General features: G+C 47.4%; 1 protein-coding gene across 1 annotated transcript; it reads left to right on the top strand.

The window, feature by feature from the left end:
• The first annotated feature begins 2,912 nt into the window (after nucleotides 1–2,912).
• LOC101108585 (putative olfactory receptor 3A4) lies at nucleotides 2,913–3,863 on the top strand. Its single transcript, XM_015098418.4, has one exon. It carries the CDS (start codon nucleotides 2,916–2,918, stop codon nucleotides 3,861–3,863), a length of 948 nt encoding a protein of 315 aa, XP_014953904.2. The 5' UTR covers nucleotides 2,913–2,915.
• The last annotated feature ends 256 nt before the right edge of the window (nucleotides 3,864–4,119 follow it).

The following is a 4,119-nucleotide window of genomic DNA, read 5'->3' on the forward strand; positions in this document are numbered from 1 at the left end:
CTGAGAATACCACTGCTTATGCAACATTGTTATATAAGCATTTTATTTATGAAACATGTTAAAAATAAAAATGAATGCCCAAAGTATTATTAATGAAATAAAAAAATAATCAGAAAGAGAGACATTATAGCATTTTTTATCTAGTTGGGAGCTGAAGTCTAGACTTGTAGCAAGATAGTAATGGGCAGTAAAAGGTTCAGTTTGGGTCCTGGAATCTTGAAGTTCCCTTCTGTTGTCAGCTGTCAGCAGAGATGTCAACTCATTCTAATTCCCTGTCAATGTCTCCTTGGCCTCTGGCAGTCCTGAGTCACTGCGAGGCTCTTCCGTTGATCCTGCAAAGAACTTCTCTCAAACTCGCTAATGAGAGCCAGTGGGAAAGCATTCTCTCTCTCTCTTTTTTTTTCTTTCTTTCTTTCTTTTCTTTTTTTTTTTTTCTGAGTCAAAATTGAGATCCAGATCACTTTATTTCATCACCAAAGTGGTCTAATGAAGTCAGACTCAACAGCCAGCTGGCATTAGAAGTAACTGAAGTGAAAATGATGTCCTAAACTGCTGAGACATAGCAAGAAGAGGGCTGGTCCACCACACCAGAGTGCTCCTTGGGAAGTTAAATATCTCCAATAGCTCACCGAGAAAGAAGTGACTCTGACATTATCAGGAATCATTAATATTTTTTAAATACCTCAAGCCACTTTAGGAGCAAAAGTAGAGTGGTCCTGGTCTAGAAGATACTCCAAACCTTTATCTTCACTCATGAGGTTGAGGGCACAAAGCTAGAAAACGTTTAGGGTCAGGACAGTGGAGGGTCTGGAGTAAGGTACAGGAGTGGAGGAAGGGCAAGATATTTGTTTGAGACTAGAGGAAGAGCCGGGTTTGAGGATGGCAGTAGTGACAGGATGTGTGAGGCAACCTTTGAAATGATGGAGGGGATGAGATAGGAGCAAATCCTGCTCCAACTACCCCCGCCCCCAGCCCCACGTGGCAGGCAAGGCTAGGATGTCACAAGTCACTGCTCTCCCTCTCCCAAGATGATAGGCTGGACTAAATCAGAAATCCAAAGTCCCAACTCCACCTCCAGCGCAGTGTAAGCTTAACTGCCTTTTAAGACTCTCTGAGATTTATTTTAACTCCATGAAGTACTGAGATGGTTACAAGGGGGAGAAGGATGGGGGGAAAGGATAAGCAGAAGTTTGGGATCAACACATACCCACTACTATATTTAAAATGGCAACAAAACAAGGGCCTACTATATAGTACAGGGAACTCCGCTCAACGTCATGTGGCAAGCTGGATGGGAGGGAAGTTTTGGGGGAGAATGGATATGGCTGGGTCACTTTGCTGTGAACCTAAGACTATGACAACATTGTCAGTTGGCTGTATTCCAATATAAAATTAAAAGTTTAAAATTTACCAAAAAGGGGGAGACTTAAAAAGAATGTCAGTTCACAGTAATTGCTCAAAAATATTTTTGTTAAACGAATGAGTGTTGCCACGTCCATGAAGGTCATACTTGGAAACATTTTCAGAAAAGTTCAAAACGTTTTAAAGATACTAGAGATCATTATGTCTGTTTATCCAGCTTTGGCTCCCCCTGGAGAGTCTAATTTCTGACGCCTCCAGAGTAACAATTGGGAGGAGAAAAATCCCACTGTGAGGGTGATGTCACGTGAGTTGTTTACCTCCTTGTCTCTGTGTCCTTCATAAGCTATCCCCACTTGGAGGTCTTTGGGCCAGCATGACTGTCCCCTGCTGTTTGCCCAGGATGTGTTCATCCCCTTGACTGGGTGGGTGCCAAGACCCCTCACTGCATGCTGCCAACTTGGATTTCATACAGGCCAAATAATAGCTTCTCCCTTCTCCTGAAAAAAACCAGTGGGACTCAGTCCCTAGAATGTAAAGGTTAGAGACAGGGAGAAGTCAGTTTTAACCAAGGTTTAAAGCCTCACTAACTTGGAGGGGAGCAAGGCTGTTACCAGATAGTTAAGTCCAGAGCAGATTTAGAATGAAAACCAGTTCCTTTCTGGAGAGATGGAGCTGATGGTCAGAACACGTCCATGCAGAAAAGGTCAGATCATTAGACGGAGGTTGATCCGTTGTGGACTTGACTTTATTCTCAACGTTAATCATTAGAAAACATTTTCCTCTGCTCATGCCTTATGCCTTTGGCCCACCTCCCACCCCCATCTTACCCCCCACCCCTGGCTCAGGAAGCTCCAACTCCAGCCTCTTCCCATTTGAAGTAGACTTCATGTGAGTGACTTCAGTATCCATCCTTGAGCCAGAGGTTGTGGTGGATCACTCTGTGTTATTAGTGTGACCACCCAGGGGTGGGGAAAGGAAGACATTATGTCAGTGATCAAGCATGCGGGCAGGGCACAGCACCATAAGTCTTTAGCCTCATGTGGCCACCAGGTCCACGACAGTGTGTGTGTTGGATGATATGCAGTTAGAACCAGGAGACAGAAGAGCAAGAAGCCAAGTGGCAGTGGAGTTGGAGAAGAGAATTTGGAGTCTTGGTGTCTGCTTCTCTGGCCTGAGAGCTCAACTGGGCATCCAGGGAGGCGGCTGAGTTGGGTATCCACTCACCCGACCTGGATCTGAAGCCTGGAAACTTATGCTGCTCAAAGGCTGCTTTTACATTTTTCTTATTCCGTAGAAGGTCAATACTTTGGAGCCCAAACTTGGTGCTCTGTGATGACCTAGAGGGGTGGGTGGGGGGTGGAGTGGGAGGGAGACTCCAGAGAGAGGGGATATGTGTATACATACAGCTGATTCACTTCGTTGTGCAGCAGAAACTTACACCACATTGTAAAGCAATTATACTCCAGTTTAAAAAAAAAAAAAGTCTGATTCTCCATTTGTCACCATCGGCACCGTCTAGCTTTACTTGGTTCTACTGCCAGTAGGAGAGAGTCATGGATCCGGAAACCTCAGGAAATGATTCCGTTGTCACTGAGTTTGTCCTGCTGGGCCTCACGACGACCCCAGCTCTACGGCCCATCCTCTTCGTCATCTTCCTTCTCGCTTATGTAGCTACTGTGGGGGGCAATTTCAGCATCCTGGCTGCCATCCTCGCTGAACCCAAACTCCACACCCCCATGTACTTCTTCCTGGGGAACTTGTCCCTGCTGGATGTCGGGTGCATCAGTGTCACTGTCCCTGCCATGCTGGGGCATTTCTTGTCCAATAACAGAAGCATTCTCTATCGGTCCTGCCTCTCCCAGCTCTTCTTCTTCCACCTCCTGGCTGGAGTGGACTGCTTCCTGCTGACCGTCATGGCCTACGACCGCTACCTGGCCATCTGCCAGCCCCTCACCTACAGCACCCGCATGAGCTGGGGAATCCAGCGAGCCCTGGCCAGCATGTCCTGTGTCTTTTCCTTCACCAACGCGCTGACTCAAACTGTTGCTGTATCTACTCTCAACTTCTGCGGTCCCAATGTGATCAACCACTTCTACTGTGACCTCCCGCAGCTCTTCCGGCTCTCCTGCTCCAGCATCCAGCTCAACGAGCAGTTGCTCTTTGTAGCAGCAGCCTTCATGGGTGTGGCCCCCTTGGTCCTCATCACTGTGTCCTATGGACACGTGGCAGCTGCAGTCCTGCGGATCCGCTCCGCGGAGGGCAGGAAGAAAGCCTTCTCCACGTGTGGCTCCCACCTCACCGTGGTGGGCATCTTCTATGGCACAGGTGTCTTCAGCTACATGCGGCTGGGCTCGGGGGAGGCTTCAGACAAGGACAAGGGCATTGGCATCCTCAACACGGTCATCAGCCCCATGCTGAACCCTGTCATCTATAGCCTCCGAAACCCCGACGTGCAGGGCGCCCTGAGACGGGTGTTCACAGGGAGACAACCCCCCACATGAGATTTCTTGCTCTGGCTTTAAAGAATATCATGGCTCCACTAACTGCTTCCAAGAGGTACTGCGATTAGTGCAAATGGAATGTGAACATGGTGAAATCAAATCAGAATCTGGCTTAGGAAGGAAAGTACAATAAAAACAACAGTAGCTGTTACTTGTATCATGATTACCATGCGCCAGGCCACTCTTCTAAGTGACTGACAGCTATTAAGCCATTTAACCCTCAGAACAACCCTATGAAGCAGGCACAGATTTACAA

Source organism: Ovis aries, chromosome 11, assembly GCF_016772045.2.
Source record: "Ovis aries strain OAR_USU_Benz2616 breed Rambouillet chromosome 11, ARS-UI_Ramb_v3.0, whole genome shotgun sequence".
Lineage (NCBI taxonomy): Eukaryota > Metazoa > Chordata > Mammalia > Artiodactyla > Bovidae > Ovis > Ovis aries.

Excerpts from the sequence above, each read along its gene's own strand:
- LOC101108585 (XM_015098418.4), top strand. The coding sequence starts at position 2,916 with ATGGATCCGGAAACCTCAGGAAATGATTCCGTTGTCACTGAGTTTGTC.